Source organism: Ochotona princeps, chromosome 18 (genome assembly GCF_030435755.1).
Source record: "Ochotona princeps isolate mOchPri1 chromosome 18, mOchPri1.hap1, whole genome shotgun sequence".
Taxonomy (NCBI): domain Eukaryota; kingdom Metazoa; phylum Chordata; class Mammalia; order Lagomorpha; family Ochotonidae; genus Ochotona; species Ochotona princeps.
In genome coordinates, this window is record NC_080849.1 from 21,429,088 (window position 1) to 21,455,761 (window position 26,674).

General features: G+C 44.6%; 2 protein-coding genes across 15 annotated transcripts in view; one reads left to right on the plus strand and one right to left on the minus strand.

Moving 5' to 3' along the window:
* The window catches only part of KATNAL2 (katanin catalytic subunit A1 like 2), a 210,540-nt gene that overhangs the window by 95,067 nt on the left and 88,799 nt on the right, over nucleotides 1-26,674 (minus strand). The window lies entirely within an intron of this gene.
* The window catches only part of PIAS2 (protein inhibitor of activated STAT 2), an 82,659-nt gene continuing 70,847 nt past the window's right edge, over nucleotides 14,863-26,674 (plus strand). For 10 of the 14 annotated variants that reach the window (XR_009247087.1, XR_009247086.1, XR_009247084.1 and 7 more), the window contains exon 1: nucleotides 14,864-15,082. Coding sequence is in view for 8 of the 14 variants with exons in the window: in XM_058677011.1 (XP_058532994.1) it covers nucleotides 15,059-15,082 (24 nt within the window). In the remaining 6 variants the exon portion in view is untranslated. Of the gene's footprint in view, nucleotides 15,083-26,674 lie in introns of all 14 variants that reach the window. The other 4 variants (XR_009247082.1, XM_058677008.1, XM_004579516.3 and 1 more) reach the window with 1 other exon arrangement.

Sequence of the window (26,674 nt, forward strand, 5' to 3'; positions counted from 1 at the left end):
GTTGCCTAGTCAGTTCTGCCCCCAGACCCATCACCTATGCAAATCCATCGATGCTGCGGGCTAGGTGAACCAACCTGCCATAAATCCAGCCCTTACACATACCAGCGGGAACTGCAGCCTAGTCAGGACAACCCCCAGTAACTCACACCAAACCTGTCCCTAGCCCTGGTTTCTGCACATGCTGACATGTTCAGGAGACTAGTTTGGTGCTTCCTGCATCCCATCTAGCTTTCAGACACACTCAGGAGTGCTGTGATTTAGCTCAGCCTAACCCACCCCCAGACCCATCCCGTACAGGTACCAATGAGTGCTGCTGCCTTGTCCAGCCTGGCTTACCCCTAGTTCTGTCTCCCATGTCCACCAGAGGGAGCTGCAGCCCAACAGAGAAATGCCCATTTTCTGTCTCCCATGTCCACCAGAGGGAGCTGCAGCCCAACAGAGAAATGCCCAGAGGGAGCTGCAGCCCGGCAGAGAAATGCGCATTTTCTGTCTCCCATGTCCACCAGAGGGAGCTGCAGCCCAACAGAGAAATGCCCAGTTTCCTAGGAGACCCATTCCCAGATCTGGGTCTTGCACTTGCCGGAGGATATTCCAGTCCAGCTTGATATGACTTGCACCCAGACCCTGTACTTGCCAGCTGCGGCTGTGGCAAAACTCAGCTGGCCCACAATTATTCTGGCTCTTGCATGTGCCAGTGGATGTGGTGGTCTAGCCTAGCCTGGGCCTCCCCTATCCCCAGCTAACATGCAGGCCTATGGGTGTTTTAGTCCTTACCAGCCTGGTTGAACCCCAGTCCCAGCTCCCACACTCACCAATGGGAGCAGTAGCCTAGCAGGAGAGTTCCGAAGTCCCCCTACCAGGCTTGCTCCCGACTTGGTGTCTTACACATGCTAGTGGGTGCTACAGTTGAGTCTGACATGCCTGCCTCATCTAGGCATTCACCTGTGGGTGCTGCAGCCTGGCTCCATTTAACCTGCCCTAGTCCCAGCCCTCATGTGAACTGGTTGGTGTTGTGGCCCAACGTGGCCTGGCCTGCATCCATCCTGACTCTTGCACCTGCAAGAGGGTGCTACAGACTGGCCCAGGCTCAGCTTTCACATGCACCTGTGGGTGCTAAGCCCCCACCCAGTCACAGCGCCCTTTGTTTACCTACAAGTGCAGTGGCCTAGATCTTGGTATCCCCTAGCTGCCATCCCCATACCTTTAAAGTAATCCCTCAGTGTTCCTACTCCTGCACATCCACAAACCCCCTTCCCTGGGCAATCCACAACCCTTACACCAGCACAGGCCTCTGGCCTGCTGTTTCAGTGGTACACCAGCCCTCAAGATGGCAGCTGCCATGAACCTGATATATTTTTTTAAATATTTACTCATTTTTACTTGAAAGCCAGTTATAGAGAGATGAGGAGACAGGGAGATACTTCTTCCATTCACTGGTTCACTTCCCAAATGGTCACAATGGCTGGAGTTGGGCCAGTCTGAAACAAGGGACCAGGAGTCAGGGATCTCCTTTGGGTCTCCCACGTGGGTACAGGATACTAAGACCTTGGGGTATCTTCCATTGCTTTCCCAGGCCATTAACAGGAAGCTCAATCCGAAGTGGAGCTGCCGGAACTGAAAATAGCACTATATGAGATGCTGACACCTCAGGTGGAGGATTAGTCTACAATGCCACCAGGCTGATTTCACATGAACTTACATTTTTTTAAAAAGATGTATTTATTTTTATTGCAAAGTCAGATATACAGAAGCAGGAGAACCAGAAAGAAAGATCCTCCATATGATGATTCATTCTCTAAGTGACCGCAATGGCCAGAGCTGTGCTGACCCGAGCTGTGCTGACCCGAGCTGTGCTGAAGCCAGGAGCCAGGAACTTCTTCCGGGTCTCCCATGCAGGTGCAGGGTCCCAAGGCTTTAAGCCATCCTTGACTGCTTTCCCAGGTCACAAGCAGGAAAGATGGGAAGCAGGGCTGCTGGGATTAGAACTGGTGCCCATATGGGATCCTTGTGCGTGCGAAGCAAGGACTTTAGCCACTAGGCTACTGTGCCAGGCCCATGAACCTAAGTTTTTACAATATTTATTTATTTATTCAAAAATTAGATTTAGAGGGAAAAGGAGAGACAAATAGAAATCCTGTGTCTGTTAGTTCCTTCCTAAATGGCTGCAGCTACCAGGGCGGGGCCAGGCTGAAGCCAGGATCCAGGAGCTTCATCCAAGTCTCTCACATGGATTTATGTGTCTAAGGACTTAACCCATCCTCTGCTGTTTTCCTAGGCACATTAACAGAGAACTAGATCAGAAGTAGAGCAGCCAGGATATGAACTGGCACCTATATGGGATGCTGGTATTGCAGGCAGTGACTTAGCGTGCAATGCCACAGAGTCAGCTTCCTTCTCCGCCCCCCCGCCCTTTTTTAAGATTTATTTATTTTTTATTGGAGAGGCAGATATGCAGAAAGGAGGAGAGACAGAGAGGAAGATCTTACATCCAATGGTTCACTCCTCAAGAGGCTGCAACGGCTGGAGCTGAGCCAATCCGAAGCCAGGAACCAGGAGCTCTTACAGGTCTCCCACGCAGGTGCAGGGTCCCAAGGCTTTGGGCTGTCCTGGACTGCTTTCCCAGGCCACAGGCAGGGAGCTGGATGGGAAGCAGGGCTGCCAGGATTAGAACTGGCAACCATATGGGATCCTAGTGCATGCAAGGCAAGGACTTTCAGCACTACGCTATTGCGCTGGGTCCCCTTCTCCCCCTTTTTAAAAGATGGACTTAATTTTTTAAGTATGAGGTATGTTGTGACTGTTCTGTTAATGGGTCATACCCTCTCTCCCTAGTCTCTGAGACACAAAAATTTTGGAATTATTAACAGCCTCCAAATGTTCAATTGAGAGTGTTCCATGTCTGTCTCTTTAAATCAAAATCTAGAAATAATTAAGCTTGGTGAGGAAGACATGTGAAAACCAAGGTAGCCCAAACACTCGGCGTCTTGCACCAGTCGGCCAAGTTGGAAAGGAAAAATTCCTAAATGGAATTAAAAGTGCTACCCCTGGGACCGGCACAGTGGCTCAACTGGCTGATCCTCCACCTCCAAATGCTGGGATTCCATGTGAGTGCTTGCTCGGATCCCACTGTGAGCTGCTCCACTTCCCATCAGGCTCCCCGACAGTAGCCTTGGAAAGCAGCACAGAATGGCTTGAGACGTTGGGATCCTGTACCTGCCTGGGAGACCCAGAGGAGACTCATGGCTTCTGGTTTCTGATTGGCTCAGCTCTGACCCACTTGGGGGGTGAGTCAGTGGATGGAGGATCATTCTCTGTCTCTCTTTCTCTCTGTAAATCTGCCTTTCCAATGGAAAAAAAAAAATACAACTTAAAAAAAAAGCGCTGCTCCAGTGAAAGTACAAATAATAAGTGAAACCACATTATTGCTGCTATAGAGAGAGCTTTATTAATCTGAATAGAAAAATCAAATCAGCAAGCACACTGCCATAAACTAAATCTGATCCAGAATAAATCTCTGGCAGAGGTCATAAAGGCAGAGAAGTTTGAGACAGGAGAGGCTGATTTGTGAGGTATAAGGAAAGTTGTCCCTGTAACATAACATAAAAGTGTAACATGAAGCTCCACCTTGTCCAGAGGATGTGGTTGAGATCATTGGTGAGGGTGGCTATGATGAACAACAGATTTTCGCTGTAGATAAAACCACCTGACATTGGAAGAGGAGCCCATCAAGGACTTGGACATCTGGAATGAGGACGTCAATGTGTCACCTCAAAGCTTGAAAGAACTGGCTAATCCTTTTGCTAAGGACTAAAGCAGAGGGTGATTCAAGTTGCAGCCAAGACTCATTTACCATTGTGAAAATCCTGGGAGCCTACATCTGCTTTGCTTGTGTTCTGTAAGTGGAACAACACAGCTGGGACCGCACATCTGTTTGCAACATGGCTTACTGAATATTTTAAGCACACTGTTGAGACTCACTCCTCAGAAGAAGATTCAAAACATCACTGCTCACCAACAATACATATGGTTACCCAAAAGGATGTACAAGATTCATGCTATTTTCCTGCCTGCAACACAAGCTCCTTTCTGAACTCCACAGTCAAGAAATAATTTTGAACTTCAAGTCTTTATTATTTAAGAAATGTATTTCGTAAGCTATGGCTTCCATAAGTAATCATTTCTCTGGGACCTGGTTCGGTGGCCTAGTGGCAAAAGTCCTTACCTTGCCTGTGACGGGATCCCATATGGGCACCGGTTCTCCAGCAGCTCCACTTCCCATCCAGCTCCCTGTTTGTGGCTGGGAAAGCAGTGGAGGATGGGCCAAAGGCTTGGAACCCTGTACCCATGCGGGAGACCCAGAAGAAGCTCCTGGCTTCAGACTGGTTCAGCTCTGGCCATTGCAGCTACTTGGGGAGTGAACAATAGAATGAAAGATCTTCCTTTCTGTCTTTCCTTTTTGTAAATCTGCGTTTCCAGTAAAAATAAATAAATCTTAAAAAAAAGAGAGAGAGAGAATTTCTCCGGTCATTCTGTGCAAAATAAATTGAAAATCTCCTGGCAGGATTGAGTATTCTAGGTGCCAGTAAGATGATCTGTGACTCATGGGAGATCAATGCATCAACATGAAGAGTTGTTTGGGAGTTTATTGTAATGATCATGGTTGACTCTGACGAACTCAAGATCTTAGTAGAGGAAGTGACTGTGTATACTGTGGAAGTCGTGAGAAACAGAATCGTAGAAGTAGAGCCTGAGAGATGACTGAAATGCCGTGATCCCTCAATGCAGCTGGATCGGAGGAATTACTATTTCTGAATAAGCAAAGTGAGTTCTAGAGATGGAAGCTACTCCTGGTAAAGACACTGTGAAAGTTGACATGACAACAAAGGGTTCTGACTGTTACTTAAGTTTAGGGGAAAAGCATCTACAGAGTTTGAGAGGATAGACTCCAGTTTTATTTTTTTAATTAGAAGAGAAGATTTAAAGACAAGATACAGAGAAAGATCTTCCATCCCTTGGCTCACTTACACCCTGCACCAGGTGGGAGACCCGGAAGAGGCTCCTGGCTCCTGGCTTCGGATCAGTGCAGTTCCAGCCACTGTGGCCACTTGGGGAATAAATCATCGTATGGAAGATCTTCCTCTCCTCCTCTCTGCACGTCTGACTTTTCAATAAAAATAATAAAAATATATCTTAAACAACAACAAAACCCCATAATGCTGTTATATACTATAGTCTAGCCTGTTAAGACATAAGGAACAGGTTTTTTGGCCTTGCAGTTAAGCACCTGGTTAAGATGCTTGCATCTCATGCTGAAGTGCCTGGGTTCAATTCCTGGCTCTGCTCCAGCTTCCAGCTTCCTGATAGAGTACACGCTGTGAGGCAATATACTGACTACTTCTGTGGGCATCTGGGGAGTGAAGCAGCTGGTGGGACCTAGTGTCTATATGTTTCTCTCTGTGTCTCTTTACCTCTCAAAACCAAGTAAGATTGACATAACTTCTACAGGCACTGGGAAATCAATAAATGCACATGATTTGTGTTATTACAACACTATCCGTATTATGGTTTTCTGTGATAGAACTGGCAGTATTTCAGGTTTGTGTGTATATCTTTAAAGTGATGAGAGAAAAAAAATCCAGCTAGAATTCTATATCTAGTGAAAACATTCATGGAAGATTAGGGTGACTGCCAGAAGGTCTTGTCCCAGAGACGCCCTGGAGGCAGTGTTAGCCTCAGAGAAGGGACTCGCAGAGGCACTCGCTTGGTCCCAGAGCTGTTCCTAGAACGTACACTCGAGGCTGGAGATCACAACACACGGCTGCCACCAGACACTTCTGTGGTTCCCAGAGAAGCCAGATCCGCTGCTGGATGGGGAACTCCTTCCACAACCTCATATGACCCCAACTTAAAATTTGCTTTAATTAAAGCCACGGCTTCAAAATCAACAAATTTTCAGAAAGTAACTCAAATTTCTGAGTATCGCCTAGGCTAGGGAAGGCTTTTAAAAAAAAGTCAAGGGCCACCATTTGGTTCCAGATAATTCTGTCGTGGGAAGAGGGCTGTCCTGGAGCTTATGTTTCCCTTGTCTCTATTCACTAGATGCCAGTAGCACTCCCAAAGTGTGGCAAACACAAATATCTACTGGGATACAAACTTCCCACTAGAATAGGATCTTAGCTGCTGGGGGTGGGGGTGGGGGGTGTCTTAAATAATGAGTTCTGTGGGCCCAGCGTGGTAGCTTAGTGGCTAAAGTCCTTGCCTTGCACACACCAGGATTCTATGTGTGCCAGCTCGTGTCCTGCCGGCTCCGCCTCCCATCCAGCTCCTTGTCTGTGGCCTGAAAGCTGTAGAAGATGGTCCAAGTTCTTGGGACCCTGACTTGTGTGGGAGACCTGGAGAAAGCTCCTGGCTCCTGATCAGTGCAGTTCCAGCCGTTGTGGCCACATGGGGGAGTGAACCAGCAGATGGAAGATCTTCTCTGTATCTCTTTCTCTCTGTACATTTGCCTAATAAAAATAAATCAATCCTTAAAAATGGGTTCTATATATCAGTTTATTGCTTTTAAACCATTAATATCCACAGGAGAATAAGGACTCTGGTGTTTAAGAAAGTTGTATTTTTCTCTCATTTTATAACTATGCAATAAGCTTTTTTGCCTTATCATCTAAATAATAACTGAAGTAACATAGGTTAGGATGATGTGTATATTGATAGTATGTGCTTCTCAAGGCACATATTTCTTTTATTATTTTTATTTTTATTGGAAAGTCAGATATACAGAGAGGAGGAGAGACAGAGAGAAAAATCTTCCATCCAATGATTCACTCCCCAAGTGAACGCAAGGGCTGATGCTGTGCCGATCCGAAGCCAGGATCCAGGAATATCTTGCAGGTCTGCCGCACGGGTGCAGAGTCCAAAGGCTTTGGGCTGTCCTTGACTGCTTTCCCAGGCTATAGGCAGGGAGCTGGATGGAAAGCAGGGCCGCCGGGATTAGAATCAGTGCCCATATGGGATCCCGGGGCGTTCAAGGCGAGGACTTTAGCCGCTAGGCCACGCTGCTGGGCCCATGGCACATATTTCTTAAGGAACTGAAAAAACACAATCCAATTTCCATTAGATAAAATGAATTATCACACTTATTCTTTCACAAGGATATTTTATAAAGTGAATTCTGAGGATTTTAAAATCGTAACTTTTTTTTTAAAAGGTTTACTTCATTTTTATTACAAAGTCAGATATACAGAGAGGAGAGAAAGAGAGAAAGATCTTTGTCTGGTGATTCACTCCCCAAGTGAGTGCAACGGCTGGTGCTGCGCCGATCCGAAGCCAGGAACCTGGAACCAGGAACCTCTTCCGGGTCTCCCATGCAGGTGCAGGGTCCCAGAGCCTGGGTGTCCCACATGGGTGCAGGGTCCCAAAGTCTTGGGCTGTCCTCAACTGCTTTCCCAGGCAGGGAGCTGGATGGGAATTGGAGCTGCCGGGATTAGAACTGGCACCCATATGGGATCCCGGCGTGTTCAAGGCGAGGACTTTAGCCGCTAGACCATGCTGCCGGGCCCTAGCAGAGTTTCTTTAGGTATGCAGAAATGAGGGGGTAGTTTTCAGAAATGACAAACCTCAACTATAAACACTGTTGAATATATGTTATTCCAGCTTCATGTTTATGTTGCCAAAATAGCTCATTTGGGAGAGCATTAAACAGCAGATCTAAAGATCCTTGGTTCAATTCTGGGTCTTGGCAGCAGTCTTGTAATTATTATGCCTTTAATGTGGTAGCATCACAACTGTGCAAAAAGAAAATCACTGACTTTTGCAAGCTTTACCAAGCTGTTTAAATATTTAACCTCTTGTTCTTTATAAACTTCCTTTATTAATTAAACTCAGTATATTAATGCAAGGAAACACTATTTTAATCATACAGATGTTCTGTGTTGGTATGCCTCTCTTTTTCCCCATAATTGTTGAAATGTAAAAACAGTTTCACTAGATCTTAGTCACAGATTGAAATATGGATTTTTGGGCAGCATGGTGTTGTAACAAACTACCTGCAGTGCTGGGATCCTACATGGGCATTCATTTGTGTCCCGGCCGCTCTATTTCCAATCCAGCTCCCTGCTTATGGACTGGGAAAGCAGTAGAGGATGGTTCAAGTCACTGGGCCCCTGCACTCACATGGGAAACCTGAAAAGAAGCTCCTGGTTCCTGGCTTCGGATTGGCTGTACTCTGATCACTGCGGTCACCTAGGGGGTGAACTAGCAGACAGAAGATCGAGCTCTCTCGTCTTTCTGTAAATGTACTTTTAAAATAAGAATAAACACATTTTAAAAGAATGAAATATGATTTTCCCCCAAACACTGTCATTCTTCCCCCGCCCCCCCCCCCACTGTGCAATATTTTAATTTACCCTGTTTTCCTATTTTCTTCTCTATTCCAACACAGCCTTTTCTGCAGCCACATGGGGTGGTTCACGCAGGCCAGAGTTCGAATCTTGCCCCTTCGCTTGCTGTTCTGTGATTCTAGGAGAGGTTTTATACCTGTTCAAGCTTCCCTTCTTCATTCCTCTCACACTGTCACAAGGATGACAGAAGACAGAGCGTGGGAAGGGCTGCCCGAGTCAAGGCCCCGATGAAGAGAACATGTGTGTTTTGCTTTTCAGAATGGATTTTTTTTTAAAGATTTATTTTATTTTTTTATTACAAAGTCAGATACACTGAGAGGAGGAGAGACAGAGAGGAAGTGGAGCTGCCGGGATTAGAACCAGCAGCCATATGGGATCAAGGCGAGGACCTTAGCCACCAGGCCACGCCGCCAAGCCCCCAGAATGGATTTTAAGGAAAACCAACTTGATTAATTTTTAAAATGAAGGGTACAGAGTTTGCTGGGAGAATAATGTAGGATCTGCAATCATAAAATGCAGGAAGCCAGACTGAAAGGGCGACGGCCAGCGCAGCCTCAGGGACCTCAGCAGTTGTCGCCTTCACTCAGGAGTGCCCCACTACGAACATGACTCATGCTCCAACTCCTTCAGCCTGCACACTACTTGGTTCCAACATGCTAGAAAAAGAATGCCCGCTCCCTCTGGCTCATGGTTGGCTTTTCCTCTGTCAGTGTTGTTTCCAAATTGCCTCAGCTGTGGATAGGACGTAAAATCTCAAGATGCAAACAGTTTTGCAGAGCCTACGGAGGAGAGCAAGGCTGGCACGAACCCTGAAGAGTATGTAGCGGCAGTGCTTGGAAATGCCTGGCAGTTAGCTGTTATGGATACAAGTCTGCATAATGTTCAGCCTCCCCATGTGGTTACATTGCATCTACCACTGAGACGTAGGACATATTTATTTCGTACCTGCTATGAGTTAAAGTTTTTGCTAATGGAGATGCAGGAAGCAACAGTCTCAGACTTCGTGGGGTTTATCTTCTGTTGGGATCTAGAGAGAGTTGGAACCACTGTACCCGTAATCCATGGATGAATGTAATTTGAGGCAGTGAGAAGTTCATCAGAAAAATAAAACAGTTGCAGCTATAGTGATGGTAAAGGAAGAAGGTTGGTGAAATGAAGCGAACAAGAGCTAAAGGCAGCAGATGAAGGCAAGGTTCTCTTGACCGACAAATAACTCGAGTCTTATTTTTGGAGTAATGTAAACCAGTTGAAAGGTTGTGAATAAGAAGATGGTTTGTGTCAATAGCAGATAATGCTGTTATACTGAGAAGGCCTGTTTTGGGACAAGATAGAAAGGAGATTAAGATGGAAAGCTACTGCAGTCATCCGAGATCAAAGGTGGCAGTAGCATGAACTTCCTGCAAAATGTAGATATTTAGGATTTACTTTATTAAATATTTTTTAAATATTTATTTATTTTATTGCAAAGTCAGAAATACAGGGAGGAGGAGAGACAGAGGAAGATCTTCCGTCCACTGATTCACTCCCTGAGTGACCGCAACGACTGAACTACGCCAATCCGAAGCCAGGAGCCAGCAACTTCTTCCAGGTCTCCCACATGGGTGCAGAGTCCCAAGGCTTTGGGCTGTCCTTGACTGCTTTCCCAGGGCACAAGCAGTGGAGCTGCCGGGATTAGAACTGGCACCCCTATGGGATCTCAGCACGTTCAAGGCGAGGACTTTAACTGCTAGGCCACCATGCCGGGCAGTTGTATAATGCCTTATTAAAGAGGTTTACAGTAACTATTTTGTAATAATCACAACACAGAAGCAATTCAGTTGTATATGAACAAAAGGATAAATTCAGAATATTACTTATCAATAAAAATGATACTTCCAGCATGCCAATCGCAAATACACTGTTGAATGAAAAAACCAAGAAAACACAACGTGTGCTCCCACTTAGCTGAAATATTTAAATACAAAAATCAAGTCTGTAGTAGAAACTAAAAGAAAGGTCATTCATGGTAGGTGATTACAGGATTCTGGGGGTGATGAAAATGTTACCTAATTTTTTAAAAACATTTTTATTGAAAAGGCAGGTTTACAGAGAGCAGAGACAGAAAGCTTTTCCATCTGCTGGTTCACTCCCCAAATGGTCAGAGCTGAGCTCATTTAAAGCCAAGAATCAGGAGCTTCTTCTGGGTTTCCCACATGGATGCAAGGTTCCAAGGCTTTGGGCCATCCTCAAGTGCTTTCCCAGGCCACAAGCTAGAAGCTGGAAGGGAAGTGGAGCAGCCAGGACATGAACCAGCACCCATATGATGTTGGCACTTGCAGGTGGAAGATTAGCCTATTGAGCCACCGTGTCAGCCCCAATGTTTATTTTGACAAGCGTTTTTCTAAATGAAGAGTTGAGGATTTCAGTTCATGTGTGTTATAACCTAAAACATGTTGCTTGCAATACTGTTGAATATAGTTGGAATGTATTGATGCCCATCATACTTCTAAATTTTTGTGTTTCAGGTCCTCAGAATAAACAGTTGCAGAATATAATTTTTAAAATTTGCTATTCAGACTGGCACTAATTTTAGTAAAGAATATGATTAACTACTACATGTAAATTGTAAAGCAGAGAGAAAATGTGGTAGAAGATGTAAGCCTGGCAAAAGGAGATGGCTTGGAAAATATTAGCAGGCTTGAACATGAATATAGGAAGAGAAATAATCAGTTGGAAGGAGATGTTAAAAATCAATAAGTTTAATTAAGACAAGAGGGGAACATTAAGAAGACTGGTGCTGGGGCTGGCACGATGACTCAACTCCTGTAAGCTTCAGCATCCCATATAGACACCAGTTCAAATCCTGGCTGCTCCCCTCAGATTCAGCTCCCTGCTTGTGGCCTGGGACAGCAGGAGAGAACAGCCCAAAGCCTTGAGACTCTGTACCCGTGAGGGAGACCTGAAAGAAGCTCCTAGCTCCTGGCTTCGTATCGGCTCAGCTCTGCCACTGCAGCCATTTGGAGAGCAAACCAATGGATGGAAGACCTTTGTTTCTATCTCCTTCTCTCTGTAAACTTTACCTACCTTTCCAATAAAAATAAATAAATTTTTTAAAGAGAAAAACAAGATAGGTGCTTGAAACTAAACTCAATATTCAATAAACGGTCCATTTAGGTTGAGTATTCTTTTTAAGAAAGATTTATTTTTATTGGAAAGGCAGATATACAGAAGGAAGGAGAGACAGAAAGATGTTCAGCCTGCTGGTTCACTCCCCAAGTGGCCACAACGGCTGGACCTGAGCCGATTCAAAGCCAGGAGCCAGGAGCCTCTTCTGGGTCTCTCAGCCGGTACAGGGTCCCAAGGCTTTGGGCTGTCCTCAACTGCTTTCCCAGGCCACAAGCAGGGAGCTGGAAGGGAGCAGCCAGGAAAGGAACCGGCACCCATATGGGATCTTGGTGCGTGCAAGGTGAGGACTTTAGCAGCTAGGCTACCATGTCAGGCCTTTCTAAAATAACTAGAATATATCACATGGATCATTTGCTTCTTAATGTAAGGCTTATTAGTATTTTTTTAGTGTGTGTTTATCAGTCCTTTAGGGACAAAGACCTTTATCTTCTTTCACTCTGTAAATTGAGAAAGTACACTTGAGATCTCATTTCATTTTAATCCTCACACCCTGAGATCAGGTGTAATCATTTGCTTCGGAGTAAGAAAATTAGGTTGAAACTTTACTCAAGTTACACAGCTAATAAATTGAAAAGCCACTCCTGAGACTTTTGACTTCATGTAGTATAATCTTAGGACACTTTAATCACAATACTTATAATGAGCCTTCTAATTGGAACTGTGTTAAGAGGGAGGACTAACCAGATAATTACCTGGCTCAATTCAGTGTTAATACATTTTATCATTGGAACATAAAGAGGAGAAAATTTTTATTTATGCCCCCGTTGGAGGAGTTTCTTCTGTATGTGTCCTACCATGAATTCTGAGACTACCACACCTCCCTCCTTATGCCACATGAAAGCTGCATCCAGATCAACGCAAGGATCTTTTTGATGGCTGCAATGCACAGATCTGGGCTGAAGAGCTCACTACGGTGAAGATCGAGGTATCCTTTCCACCCACCAGCACTCAGCCAGACAGTTCAGAAAATGAAAACTGCTCTGGGGAGAAACATTAGTACCCTGCTACAATTCTTTTGAGTACAAATGATAAAAAATTGAACCCAAACCATCTAAACAGTACAAGAAAGGTACCGGCTCAGGAAAACTGAGGTAGGGTAAATGACAAAGCCAATCTCGGTTTTGCCATTCTGCAAATGGCCAGTGCTAACTGGATGTACTTGTCCAGTTTTGATCTCATCACCAGCCGGGAGGAATATAATAGTTGTTTGGCCTAGGCCATTCTGGAATAGCACCTAGGACTCTGACGTCACACCTCCCCAACCCAGTGGGCAGTTGCGACACACTTAGAGAGGGGCAGAACCTGTGCTGTAGACCAACCTGTGCTGTACTACAAGGAACATCCCAAGAAGCCTCCTGCTTCTTTCAACAGTTTTATTGATGTTGGTCTCTCTCATGTTAAGCTCCTGGGCAGCAGAGCCTCTTTCTGTTCCTCTAAAGTTCCTTGCCTGGCGGCATTAATTTAATGTCTGTTACACAACGATAATCAAAGCCTAAGGACAATCGACTGAGGACAGGAATAAGCCAAGTTAAGATCACAAAGAATTAAAATCTAGTATAGACACTGCTCATTCAGTCCTTTACTCAACAATTACTTGTCAGACACTTACCAGTCAATACAGTCTAATGGGTTCAGATTTAAAAAAATAGCTTTATCATCATATAAAAATCATACAAACACCTACATAATTAGCATGGAGACACAAAGGAAAAGTTCATGGTCTTGTGAGTAGTTCATAACAGATGTCAGAAGACAAAATTGCAACGTAGTAATTTTTTTTTTTTAATTTTATTGTTATTGGAAAGCCGGATATACAGAGAGGAGGAGAGACAGAGAGGAAGATCTTCCATCCGATGTTTCACTCCCCAAGTGAGCTGCAACGGGCCGGTACGCGCCAACCCGATGCCGGGACCAGGAACCTCTTCCGGGTCTCCCACGCGGGTGCAGGGTCCCAAAGCTTTGGGCCGTCCTCTCCTGCTTTCCCAGGCCACAAGCAGGGAGCTGGATGCGAAGTGGAGCTGCCGGGATTAGAACTGGCGCCCATATGGGATCTTGGTGCGTGCAAGGCGAGGACTTTAGCCGCTAGGCCACGCCGCCGGGCCCGCAACGTAGTAATCTTAATCAGCTTTACTTAAGGATTTTCAGACAGTTTCTTTGGTGGGCACACTAACTGAAATACAGTGGGATCAGCCAGCATTCCTGTGCAGCAAGCCCTAGCTTGTACAGCGGCATCTGACTTGATTATAGCTCAGGTTTTGGCCTTAAAGTTTGCGCCTGAAGACCTAGCTTTCACACAAACACATACTACTAAGGACAGACTCCAAAGGAGGCAAAGACCTGTCTAGCTTTAATTTAACAAGCGGCCGAATTCAAACTGGGGGTCTTAGGTGAAGGAAGTTTTTGCAAAGGGTCAAACCCATGCACAGGAAGAACAAGAGTTAAGAGAAACTAAGAGTTGGAAAGAAGTTTCATTCTGGGTCTCAAGGCAATCCGTAGTTGTCTGAAAACTTGGTGGGAGGCGGAGGGGGCCCTTGACGGAAGGCCTGGAAGACAAGCGGCCTCTGTGCGTGGCAGGCGCAGATGGCATCACTGGGTGTTAGAAATCCTTTCATGCATGAGCTCTTCTCGGTCCAGCTTGACTCAGCATCTTCTGGCATCCTTTATCAGGACACCATGGTGCCAGCGAGCCGTCTCCCAACTACTCCGCCCTGGCATCGCCTTCTTCGCTAGTTATCACATTTCCCTGACACCTCCACTTTTTATTAAGGTCTTTCTGAGTGCTCCTGTTTCATTTCTTCCCCAGCCCTCACCCCCAACTTTTCCAAGTCTGCAGTCCGTGACATTCAGGCGCCCTTCAAAACTCGGTACTTGGAGACTGTTAGAAAATGAGAGGACTCACTCAATCTGAATCACAGAATCCGAACAACAGCTTACCAAAACCCATATTTCCATTGTTCGGCCACAACTACCCTGAGGGGTGGTCTACTTGCAGCTGCACCTCCGTCTGCAGCCACCTTGCGAAGGGCGCCGAGAGAATCTTCCTGAAGGCCACCCCCTTCAGGCCGGACCCTCCTCTAGGTCCGCCGAGGACGCCGCGCTGGCCCACGGTGTTTCGGGCAGTGGGCACGGACTCCGCGGGGAGCAGGCCGGAGGAGAACCGGCGCCAGAGACGGACGCCGGAAGCGTGCGGGGAAGCACTGGCGCGGGAGCCGGCGGGCGGAAGGCGGCCGCGCGCGGTGGGCAGGGGGCGCCGCGAGGGGCGGGGCCGCGGCGCGCCGGGGGGCGGGGCTCTCGCGCCGGTCACGTGAGCGGCCCGGCGGCAGCGGCGGCGGCGGCGGCCGTGGTGGCGGCGGCCGCGGCGTCTTCGGCGGCGTCCAGTGCAGGATGGTGCTGGAGGTGGCGGTGGCGGCCGTGGTGGCGGCGGCGTCGTTGGCGGTAGCGGGAGGAGGTGCGGCGGCGGCGGCAGTAGCGGCGGAGCCCGCGGGTGATATAAAATGGCGGATTTCGAGGAGTTGAGGGTAAGCGGGGACGCGGGGGAGGGGTTGCGAGGGGGGCGGGGAAGCCGCCGCCGCCGCGTCGCCGGGCCGCCGCCGCCGCCTTCTGGTTCGGCCGGGGCCGGTTGGCCGGGCCCGCGTGAGGGCAGCGGGGCTGAGGAGGACGCGGGGGCGGCCTGGGCCGCGCGGGGACACGTGGGGTCGGAGCTGCTGGGGACGCCCGAGGGCTGAGGTGTGGCGAGCGGCTTGTGGCGGGCGGGGGGGGGCCTGTTGTGCGTGGCGCTCGCCAAGTCTGCGTGCTGCTCACTTGCTGGGCGGCTGTTTTTCTGAGTCGCCAAGTTGCGTTTGGGATTTTCTCTGTCCTCCGCGGATGGTCAGGTCCGTCAGGAGAGGAGGCCCCTTCCTGCCTCCGCCGCTTCCCCGCGTGGTCGGGAGGAGCGTGGGCCTTTGGGAACTTCGGTCGCCGGGCTTAAACCGTGCTGTTGAGTGCCGGGCTTGAAAGATCTGCAGAGGCCGAGTGGGCAGGAGGTTTGTCTGAGCACTCTTGTCTGCTCTTGCAGGGAAATGCATTTTTTGTTTTGGTCGTCTTAGTTGTTAAACAAGCCTCTAGCTTTTTTTTTTTTAATGATTGTTGATAATGTTGTGGAGTGGAAAAGGTTTAAAGTGGGAGTGTAAGAGGGAAGAACGCCCGGACTGATAACCTTTTAATCTTTGTGGGAGAGAAACTAACTGTGATGAAAGCCGGTTTTATTGTCTGGATCTACGACGGAAATAGGGTGTTTAGGATTTTATAGGAGAAATCCTGATTTCTCTCTCGTAAAATGTATTTCAAGGTAGAAGTGATGGACGTGGAATTAACTGCAAGCAGTTTGCATAGCGTAGACAAATGTTCCAGGGTTTCTTGCTTGAGTGAGAAGGAGCAAGGATTAGGGGAAAGCCTGAGTTTGGGGTAGGGTAAGGGAGGATGTTGAGTAGGTGTGAAAGGAGCTTGCCACAGGTTGCACGTTGCCCGCCGCTTTCCCTCCTGTATCAAAGTGAGTTTTTAAGTTTTCTGATAAAGAGGAAGGTATGTCACATGCATATTATGCTCAGTACTGGTTTGTACAGAGAACCTTGTTAGGAAAGGAAAGGGTGTCTGTCGGCGTTGGAGTCTGAAGAAATTTGGCCCAAGCTGTAGAGCTTTTTACACTTACGGAGTTTTGAACCACCCAGGCCAGGCACAGCTGTAGATTCTTGCTTTGGGTTTACGAGGGGTTGAGAAGTTAAGTTTGTTTTTACTTCAGTAAAAATAGTCTTAGTTTTTGGTGTGCTAAAAGGTGTATGTAAAGTTCTCTTGCAGGCTTTCTAGTGAATGATGACTTTTTGGCTTTTCTGAATGTTGTCAGGAGGAGCTCCCTGTGTGGTGGGAACGGAAATACCGCTGTGCCCAGGGCAGACGGTCAGCCTGTGCTCAGGTTCAAGGGGGACCAAATTGTAAACTAATGGAAACCAGAGAAAGTCCTTTTTCCTCTTTCTGCCTCCTTTCCGTTTTGCTGTGTGAATCATTTTCATGAAATGTTTGTAAGTCACTTGTCTGTTTCACTTTGAGCTAAATGGAAGACACAGACTCTCCACCTGCTGATTGGGAAGTTTGCAGGAGGGAAGGATCCAGGTGGAGCAGATGCTTGCAGGCTTGCCTTAGCAGGCCGGGTCACCCGATGTTTAAATTGGACTGTAACTCCCCCATTGCAGACAGTGGTGATATTGCTGCTGTATGTTCATTATTTTAAAGTGTTTATTGCATGGCTGGTTCTGTTTGAGCACTGCTTACGTAGTTCTTATGTTCATAATTCTTTGAAGAAACTGAGGCACTGAAACATAGGCACTCAAACATAGATTTAATCCCCAAAGTCTTAACGTTAATGCTTAATAGATTAGCTAATGGCTGATGAGTTGAAGGTGGAGAGTTGATTGACTTGTGGAGTGTAGGATGTGGACCCAGTAGCACATATGGATTGGATAGATGGTGAACAGAGAAGTTGATGCTTGAGATTTTTTTGTAAGATTTATTTATTTTTATTGCAAAGTCAGATATACAGAGTGGAGGAGAGACAGAGAGGAAAATCTTCTGTCCGTTGATTCATTCCCCAAGTGACCGTAACAGCCAGAACTGAGCTGATGTGAAGCCAGGAGCCAGGAACTTCTGGGTCTCCCACAGGGTACAGGGTCCCAAGGCTTTGGGCTATTCTCAACTGGTTTCCCAGGTCACAAGCAGGGAGCTGGATGGGAAGTGGGGCTGCCAGAATTAGAACTAGCACCCTATGGGATCTAGGTACATTTAAGGTGAGGACTTTAGCCACTAGGCCACTGCACTGGACCCTAGCAGGTCTTTACATTACGTTGTGGACAAGGTCCCTGGCAAGTGGTTCTTAAAAAGATTGGTTTTATATACCGAGTTCCCTGAGCCAGGTTCTGCCTAGCTTTGCTTCCTGACTCATCATGTGGACCTCCCTTTGCTGTCTCTTTGGGCGAATAAAAAGCTAGCCGGTATAACGTTATTTGCTAGAAGGAACTAAATCAGAACTTTGAACAAACGGACAAGTGTGTTGTGTGATAGCAAGATCCAAGTTGGGTTTCTTAGCTAACTGTAGCATGTGATCTTCTGTCTTATGGGCTTTGAAGTGTCGGTTCTGGGCCACTCACCAGGAGTTGGCACCTTACGCTCTCAGGTGCTTTTAGAATGCAAAAGGGAAAGTTCTTTTGGCATGTGAGGCTGGAAGACCTTATTACCTCTTTTTTCCAACAGTATTCCTCAGGGAAACCAAATAATGTAAAATAATCTACCATGTGATTCAATGCTATTCAGGAATACAATTAAAATTTCTCGGACTTCCCTGTTAAATATCTATGATAGCATGTTCAAAAATTTTTTAATTTAAAATAAAGTAGATCACTTTTTTAAAAGATTTATTTATTTTTATTGGAAAGGCAGATATATAGAGGAGAAGAGACAAAGAGGAAGATCTTCCGTTCAATGATTCACCAAGTGACCGCAGCGGCTGGAACTGAGCCAATCCGAAACCAGGAGGCAGGAGCTCTTACAGGCCTCCCACGTGGGTGCAGGGTCCCAAAGCTTTGGGTCTTCCTCAACTGCTTTCCCAGGCCATAAGCAGGGAGCTGGATGGGAAGTGGGGCAGCCGGGATTAGAACTGGCGCCCATATGGGATCCTGGCGCATGCAAGGCAAGGACTTTAACCACTACGCTATTGCGCCAGACCCAACAGATCACTTCTAATACTGAACCAAGCTACAGTGGACATGCATTTGTTTGCTTCTTAGATCTGTAATTGTCTACTAGGAGGCATGATTTTTTATTGGAAGAACAGATTTACAGAGAAGGAAAGACAGAGATGTTCCAACACTGGTTCAGTCTCCAAGTGGCCACAGCAGCTGGAGCTGAGCCAATTTGAAGCCAGGAGCCAGGAGCTGGGAGCTTCTTCAAGTTCTGCCACTCAGGTGCAGGGTCCCAAGGCCATGGGCTGTCCTCTACTGCTTTCCCAGGCCACAAGTGGGGAGCCAGGAGGTAAGTGAAGTAGCCAGGATATGAACCGGTGCCCATATGCGATCCTGGGCATGTGCAAGGCAAGGACCCCAGCCACTAAGTTCCCACTTCGGGGTCATGAAGTTTTTTTTTTAAAAGCATTTATTTATTTTTAAAGTGAAGTAACACACACACACAGATACTGTCACCTGTTTCAATCCTGAAATGTCTGACAGTTGGGGCTAGGTCAGGCTGGGAGCTGGGGCTTCTTAGGCTTCCCCTTGGGTGCAGGGACCCATACATTTCAGCTCTTCTCGCCTGCTTTCTCAGGATCACCAGGACTTGAATCTTGCTCCTGAGGGATAATAGCACTGCAGGTGGTGGCTTAACTTACTATGCTATAGTATGGTCCCAGGTTTTTGTTTGTTTTTTGAAAAAGCTGTAACATTATCTGATGTTTCTCTCCCCTACGCTGTATTTTTCCCTTTGTTTTTCTTGGATGCAATGTTACCTACTTATTCATAAATTATTTGTTTAGATGTGGTACATTTACCATAAAATTCAGCCATTTAAGCGTTGATTGTGGTAGGTTTTAGTCTTTTCACAAGCTTGTGTAGCCATCATCAGCATCAAGTTCCAGAATGTTTTCCCTTTTCTGAAAGAGCAAAGATCTGTTAATAGTCACTTTTTCCTGTTTGTTCCAGCCTTGGTATCCATCAGTCTTTTTGTTTCTGTGGATTTGCCTATTCCAAACATATCATGTATATGTAGTCACAGAACATAACAGCTTTTTGTATCTGGCTTCTGTCAGGGTGCATTCTTGTTCATCCAAATACTTAATTATTTTTTATGCTAAATAATATTTCACTGTGGTCATACATCACGTTTTATTTATCCTGTTTTGAATTGCTGCTGGGACACTGGATTGTTGCTCATTTGCGCTAGTATGAGCATTCATCCGCATGTTAAAATTGTTCCAGTCTGGTGCAGTGGCTCAATTGGCTGATCCTCTGAAGCATCCATATGGGCACTGGTTTGTGTCCCGGCAGCTCCACTTCCCATCCGGCTTCCTGTTTATGGCTGGGAAAGCAGTAGAGGACGGCCTAAAACCTTGGGACCCTGCACTCATGTGGGAGATTTTGTGGCTCCTGACTCAAATCTTTTACTCATTTTAAGTTGGTTATTTGTTTTTATTATGAAGTTACAAGTCTTTTCTATGCTTTAGATATAAGAAATATGGCTTCTAAATAATTTTCAGTCATGTAGACTTTTTTGACTATATTCTTTGAAACAGGATGATTTGATTTTGATGCAGTTTATATTTTTTTGTTTTGTTTTACTTGTGCTTTTTATTTCAAGTATTAGGAAATCATTTCCCATTTTGGTACCATGAAGATTTTTGCTAATTTCATTTGGAATTTTTTTTTTTTCAAGAGCCAGAGACAGGGTTTGGTGTGATTTTAGTGGGTACTCTCATTCTCTGGGTCACTTCCTAAATGTTTGTAATGGGTTGAACTGGACTGGGGACCAGAACCAGGGATGAGGACAAAATCTAGGTCTTTGACTGGAACTGTCATCTCCATTTTTTAGGGAAGTTGGAGTGAGAAAGTCCATGTAAGCGCTCAGCTATGGGTCACAGTCGTCTTGGTTGCTGGGCTCCGTGGCTATGGCAAGAATTTTATTTCTGCTTTTACATTCAGGTGGTAGTTTTGAGTCAGTTTTTGTATATGGTAAGGTGGGGGCGCAGTTTAGTTTGTATTGGAAATCCAGATTTCTTTCTACTATTATATGAAAAGATTTCTTTCTCCATTTCATTGTCTTGATAGTTTTTATTCTGGTCCTTAATTTTAAAAAAATTATGCTTAAAGGTTATGTAGAATTAATGAGTACATAGTGCAGATATTCTGTATTAACGTTCATTTTGAATCCTATAGTAACATGATCTTAGACTTTTTGGAAAAGATTTGAAATACAGGCTTTTCATGGGGCTCGGCAGCATGGCCTGGTGGCTAAGGTCCTCGCCTTGATCCCATATGGCCTCTGGTTCTAATCCCGGCAGCTCCACTTCCTCTCTATCTCTCCTCCTCTCAGTATATCTGACTTTGTAATAAAAATAAAATAAATCTTAAAAAAAAAAAAGAAACTATGTACATTTTGAGCTCCTCATTTGATTATTCATGCAAGTCAGATTATATCACATTTAAAAAAAAATTTTTTTTGAAGATTTATTCATTTTTATTACAGCCAGATATACAGAGAGGAGGAGAGACAGAGAGGAAGATCTTCCATCCGATGTTTCACTCCCCAAGTGAGCCGCAACGGGCCAATGCGTGCCGATCCGAAGCCGGGAACCTGGAACCTCTTCCGGGTCTCCCATGCGGATGCAGGATCCCAATGCATTGGGTCGTCCTCAACTGCTTTCCCAGGCCACAAGCAGAGAGCTGGATGGGAAGTGGAGCTGCCAGGATTAGAACCGGCACCCATATGGGATCCCGGGGCTTTCAAGGCAAGGACTTTAGCCGTTAGGCCACGCCGCTGGGCCCCATTTAAAACATTTTAAAAATATATTAGCATTATGGATGGTAAGTTATCCATAGTATGACTTGGACAGTTTGACCTTTGCACTGATCTGGAAAGCGCTTTAAATGTTGTTTGATATTTCTGTTGCTCTTTTTTTAAAAAAGATTTTATTTATTTATTTATTTATATTTCAAAGTCAGATATACATAGAGGAGGAGAGACAGAGAGGAAGATCTTGCGTCCGATGATTCACTCCCCAAATGGCCAAAATGACTGGAGCTGAGCCAGTCTGAAGCCAGGAACCTGGAGTCTTTTCCAGGTCTTCTACACAGGTGCAGGATCCCAAGATTTTGGGCTGTCCTTGACTGCTTTCCCAGGCTACAGCAGGAAGCTGGATGGGAAGTGGGGCTGCCAGGATTAGAACCAGTGTCCTTATGGGATCCTGGTGCATGCAAGGCGAGGACTTTAGCCACTAGGCTACTGTCCCGGGACCTCTGTTGCATGCGCGTGCGCTCTCTCTCTCTCTTTCTCTCTCTTTTTTTCTTTTTAAGATTTATTTATTTTTATTGCAATGTCAGACATACAGAGATTAGGAGAGACAGAGAGGAAGATCCTTTGTGCGATGATTCACCTCTCCAAGTGACCACAACGGCCGGTGCTGCGCAGATCCAAAGTCAGGAGCCAGAAACTTCCCCCGGGTCTCCCACGTGGGTGCAGGGTCCCAAACCCTTGGACTGTCCTCAGTTGCCTTCCCAGGCCACAAGCAGTAAGCTGGATGGGAAGCTGGACCACCGGGTCCAGAACCGGCGCCCATATGGGATCCCAGCACGTTTAACACGAGGACCCTAACTGTAAGGCTACTGCACTGGGCCCCTCTGTTGCTCTTTTTAAATGAAAATAATACTTACACAGATTATATGGGAGAATTAATAAAAGAAAATAGTTTCATTCCAATAAGTTTCACTTCCACTCTAACTGGTTTTAGCTATTTTGTTTTTTCATTTTTGTCAATCCTGGAAGTCAGTTTTTCCTATGTATTAACTCTAAGCAATATATCTTTAGTTTGTTAGAAATAAGAAATTAAGTTGTTTTCCATTTTTATTACTTTAGTTAAAAATCTTGTTTCTAGCTTTGCTACTGATTATTTTTTGGTAATAGTTAATTGTACAGAACTCATAATTTTTCTGTACTTTTACAGGACAAAATTTGAAAATTAAGTTCTATCAGCCATCTTTTTTAAAATATGTTTGTGTCTGTGTTAATCTCTGCAAAACCGATTAGTGTGGGTTGTAGAGATCTTTTACTGTTTTAAGCTGTAGTCCTTAGAAGGAGAAAGATAACACACCCCTGCTCAAGTGAGAAGAGTGCGTTGAAGTGAGTTCCTTACAGCGTGTGCTCGTCTTGTTACCATTCAGCTTTTCTTGGCTTTCTGGCATCCTGGTTTCCCGTTTCTAATTTTGGAAGCTTACTCTCTAGACCTATTACCCAGCTGTCATCCAGGGCTTACTTTATTACATTCACTGCTAGGCTGGTTCTGATGTTAATTGAATCTTATGTATTTTTTTAGATGCCTTTTAAATTTTGTCGATGTAGTCTTGGGTAATAGTATCTAAAAGGGTGATAAACTTTCTGAAGTTATTAAGTATTTGAAAATGACTTTTGCTCTTGAATCAAAATTTAGGTATAGAATTATATTCATGTGTGGCTTAGGAAGAGTTCTAAGAAACCTGTTGTTGATTTCATCCTTTTGTAAACATCAAATATAATATTTTATACGTAGATACTATAACCTGCTATTACCTAAACTGTGTGGTAGATAGAGTTCAAAAAACCTGAAAAAAATGTATACTACTAAACTATCGATTTCAAAATTTTTTTCTGTACCAAAGTACAGAAAAAAATTTTTGTTTTTTTAAGATGTATTCATTTTTTATTGGAAAGGTAAATTAGATTTATGGAGAGGAGAGACAGAGAGAAAGATCTTCCATCTGCTAGTTCACTCCCCAAATGTTTGCTATAGTGGGACCTGAGCAGGTCCAAAGCTGGGTGTCCAAAGCTGGGTGCCCGAAGCTTGGAGCTTCTTCATGTCTCCCATACAGGTGCAGGATCCCAAGGTTTTGGGGCATTCTCCTCTGCTTTCCTAGGCCACAAGCAGAGAGCTGGATGGTAAGTGAAACAGCCAGAATATCAACTGGCATGCATATGGGATCTTTGTGCTGGCAAGGTGAGAATTTAGCCATTGAGTCGTTGTGCCAGGCCCATTACTTACCTTCGAAGTCTATTTTTCCATGAACTTCTCCCAAGTTCCTTTTATATAAACATGAATATGCTTTTGTACATGTTGTGTGAGCATGTGTGTTTGTGTCGATGTAGCCTAGCTTTTGTCTGCTAGGACAGTGGTTAGTCAAAGCCCAAGGGAAATGATGCTATTGTGGCCAGGCACAACACATTAAGCAGTACCTGAATTAAGCTATACTTGAAATGCTTGACTCCCATATTAGAGTGCCTAGTAAAAGTTACAGCTGCTCCATACGTTCAATCTTATTTTCTGCTAATATACCAGGAAACAAGTAGATGATGGCCTAGGTGCTTGAATTTGTGGGAAACCCATGTGGAGTTCCTGGCTTTGGGCTGGTACAGCACCGGCTTTCCCAGGCCTGCCCTCAGTGTCTGTTTTCTGTGCATGTGGTATGCGCAGCGGACTGATTGGTCCCTCCCACAACCTACTCAGCTATCGTACACCCTGATGGGTATTACTGCCTAGCTCAACCCAGCTGATCCCGAAGTGGAATGGAGCAACTGGGACACAGACTGGGATGCTGACATTGCTGGAGTGGCTTAAACAGCTCACAGTGAGGGCTAGTGAGGTTCATGACGTGTAGCAGTTTTAATCTCCATTCTCCTAATGTGTTGCAATTTAGGTTCCTTTAAAATGCTTACTGGTTATTTGAATGTATTTTGCTCATTTTTACATTATACTGTCCCTGTTTTTCGTACTAGTTTGTATGGCATACTTACTTTTCCTGTTTCTGCTACAAATATATTGCTTCCCCAGCCTTGTGAGTCTAAAATTTTAATTGATATCTGAACCTTTCTGTTGTCCTTTTTCCTTTGGTAGGTATTTCCAAGGCAAAAGAGACATCAAGAGACTGAACTGTATAAGCTTCCTTTCTTGCTAAACTATTGGTGACTCAATTACCTGTTGACTTTGTAGTGTATCGCAAGTGTGTTTGTATTGAGTTGAATTCTCACAGGCAGAGTTGCTCTAGTCAGTCACCAAGGAGCTTGGAAGTAATGTTGATTCTTCGTGCCTTGAAATGATTCAGTAGACTTCTTGGATGTTTGCTCCTCCATATAATTTTATAAAATCTTTTCAAGTTACAAAACTGCACACACACTGTGTTGGGATTGTGATAGGAAATATATTGAATTTAGTTTGGAGAGAATTGTGTTTTGTTAATAAGTGTTCTTCAACATAAACATTATAAAGCTCTATTTTTCTTATAACCTAAGTCTTTCAATAAAGTTTTATAATTTTCAATTAAAATGTTAAAGTTATTTTGTTCCATTTATTCCTGGGTACCTTATTTTCAGAGCAAATCACAAATATTGCTTTTCTGTAATTGTATTTTCCACTTTGCTAGGGTATAGAAGTAAAAATTGATTTGTATAATCATCTTGCTGTACTCCTAATTGTGATAAGTTATATGTAGGTTTCGTTTGGATTTTTTTCTTTGCAGACAATCCTTTCTGAATAATGGCTTCTCTTTGTTTCTTCCTTTCCAAATCTTATGCTTTTTTTTCTTTTTCTTGTCTTAGTGTGCTGGCTAGGGTCTCCAGTACAATGTTGGGCAGAAGCTGCTGGGGGCATCCTAATCTTGTTTCCGATTTCGGAGGGAATGCTTTCAGAGTTGCACAGTTAAGTGTATGTGTGATGCTTGCTGTCGGTGTATTGTAGATGAGCTTTTCAGGTTGAGGATGTTCCTCTGCTAGCTTACTATTAAAATAAACTGTGAATAGGTGTAGAATGTCATAAAAATCATATTCATCTTTTGAGGCCATCACATTTTCTTCTTTAATTTGTTAATTGGTGAATTATTGATTCACTTAATGCTTAAACTAACTTTGTGTTACAAGAATAGATTCAGCCCTAATCTGTCTATCCTTTTTTTTTATTAAATAGGATTCAGTTTGAAGATACTAAAGGATGTTTGTCACTAATGAATAATATTGGCATTTTTGAAGAATACATTTGGTTTTTCTGGAAGATTTAAGATTAGAATTATCTGGGTTTTAGTTTATTTGCATCAAGGAGTAGTTCTGTGTTCAGTTGCTTGGGCATAGAACTCTGTATTTTATTTTTTTTTCAAACCTGTTTTGGTAGTTGTACTTTTGTAGAAAGTTCATTCCATCCACTTTCTTGGATTTATAGCAATAAATTACTGATCTCTTAGTTACTGTTGTTAATGCCTTTTGAAGCTAAAAGTTGCCAGTGTTTTTTTTTTTTAAGATTTATTTGTTTTTATTGGAAAGGTAGATCTACTTAAAGATTTTGCATTCGTTGATTTATTCCCAAAGTAGCTGCGATGGCTGGAGTGGAGCCCACCTGAAGTCAGGGACCAGGAGCTTCTGGGTCTCCCAGGTGGGAGCAGGGTTCTAAGGCTTTGGGCCGTCCTGCACTTCCCTCCCAAGACACAAGCAGGGAGCTGAATGGAAGGAAATTGGAGCAGATAGGACACAAACCGGCACCCATATGGGATCCAGGCCATGCAAGGCGAGAATTTAAGCATTAGGCTACTGTGCCAGACCTAAAGGTTGCCATTTTTTGAGGCATTTCAGAGAAGCATATTTTGCTTATACGGTTTTGGATGTATCTTCAGTTCATTAATTTCTACTTTTCATTTCTTTTTTTTTTTTTAAAGATTTATGTATTTTTATTGGAAAGGCAGATATACAGAGAGGAGGAGAGACGGAGGAAGATCTTCCATCCAATGGTTCACTCCCCAAGTGACCGCAATGGCTGGAGCTGAGCCAAAGCAAAGCCAGGAGCCAGGAACCTCTTCCAGGTCTCCCTTGCTGGTGCAGAGTCCCAAGGCTCTGGGCCATCCTCGACTGCTCTCCCAGGCCACAAGCAGGGAGCTGGAAGGGAAGCTGAGCCCCTGGAATTAGAACCGGAGCCCATATGAGATCCCAGCATGTTCAAAGTGAGGACTTTAGCTAGACCACGCCGCCGGGCCCGAGTTTTTGTTTTTCTGTCATTGGATGGTTATCATTGGCTTTTAGCATTTTGTTAGGCAAAGAGAATTTCAAGTTAGTGTTAAAATGGAATTGAAAGTTAAATTTATCTTGCAGAAAGATTTTGAGATTCATGCACTGATTTCTTTTTATAATTAACGCTTTTGCAAAGTTTATCAAAATCCATTCTATCATTTAAAAAATAGTGATTGTTTTCTCTGTATCATATGTGTTTTCTATGTGATATTTTTGTTTTATTCACTTGTGAATATTTTTCTATATTTTTCTTTCAAAATTTTTAGAGTTCTCATTAATTCAGTTACCAGTTTTTGCTTGCGATT